Source organism: Terrapene carolina, unplaced genomic scaffold (genome assembly GCF_002925995.2).
Source record: "Terrapene carolina triunguis isolate 2854851 unplaced genomic scaffold, T_m_triunguis-2.0 Scaffold47719, whole genome shotgun sequence".
Classification (NCBI taxonomy): Eukaryota; Metazoa; Chordata; order Testudines; family Emydidae; genus Terrapene; species Terrapene triunguis.
The window spans coordinates 1-1141 of NW_020712070.1; the positions used below are offsets into that span (position 1 = coordinate 1).

Consider the following 1141-nt stretch of genomic DNA (forward strand, 5'->3'; position numbering starts at 1 on the left):
TGCTTGAGCATGGAGGCGGCCGTGAGTATCGGAACGGGCTCGGTCAAAGGTGGGAACAGCAAGTGCGAGGAGGAGGAGAAGAAGGGGAAGGTCCAGGGGAGCTTCCATGAGACGTATCGGGAACGCCACGTGGAGGTGGACGGAGGAAACAGCACGACTGACGTGCTCTTCTCCGGCAGTGATGCCAAGGTCTTCTCGGCCTGGATTGAGAGTCTCAAAGGGAACCCTGGCCCGGTGTCCTATTCGCTGCAACCCATCCACAACTTGCTGGAGCAGGACGACCCCAAGCAGGAGGCGCTGAGGCGGGCAGTCAGTGAGTACATCCGTGAGAGGGCCCTGATGTGGAATTGCACCCGAAGCTGCCCTCTGGGGACTCAACGCAGTGCCCACGACCCCTGCTCCTGCGTCTGCCCCGGGGATGCCACGACCAACACCATGTGCTGCTCGCGGGAGCGCGGCCTGGGGAAGCTGATGGTGACAGTGAAGAAGGCCAGTGGCCTGTGGGGGGATTACTTTACCGCTACGGATGCCTTTGTCAAGGTCTTCTTTGAGAGAAGGGAGATCCGGACCGGCACCATCTGGAACAACAACAATCCCGTCTGGAACATCCACTTGGACATCGGTACCGTCCACATCACCAGCACCAGCAAGATCCGCATAGAGGTCTGGGACGAGGACAGCAAGTGGGACGATGACCTCCTCGGAGGCTGCGACATCCCGCTGGAGGCTGGGGAGCTCCACCAGAAGGATTGCTACATGAACCATGGCCGCATCTGGTTCCAGTACAGCCTGCGCTGCGGGCCCCACCTTGGTGGTCGGAGCTGCTTCGACTATGTCTCCCAGCCGTCCCAGCTGGGAACAGCCAAGGGGAAGGAGGCGGAGGCCTTCTGGTGAGCCCTTGATTGGAGAGGGGCATGGATGTGCATTGGTCACTAGCGCTCCCTGTCCCCCAGAGCATTTCCTAGTTCCCGCTCTGCTGACGCTACTGAGCTTCATGCTGTCACTCCTGCTCGGGAATCGGTGTCTCCTATGCCCCTAAGAGACTGTCTGCTCCTGTGGCCCGATATCCTCACAGCTCCCTCTGGGAAAACATTCCACCATGAACCGTCCGTTCCGGAACCATCAGACCAGTGTGTCCAAT

General features: G+C 59.9%; 1 protein-coding gene across 1 annotated transcript; it reads left to right on the forward strand.

The window, feature by feature from the left end:
- Nucleotides 1–3: 3 nt before the first annotated feature.
- On the forward strand, nt 4–894 carry LOC112121294 (perforin-1-like; the record flags this gene model as incomplete). The annotated part of the gene is made up of 1 exon (XM_024220331.1): nt 4–894. A coding segment is annotated over one exon (891 nt), but the record flags the coding sequence as incomplete, so codon positions are not given.
- Nucleotides 895–1141: the final 247 nt, after the last annotated feature.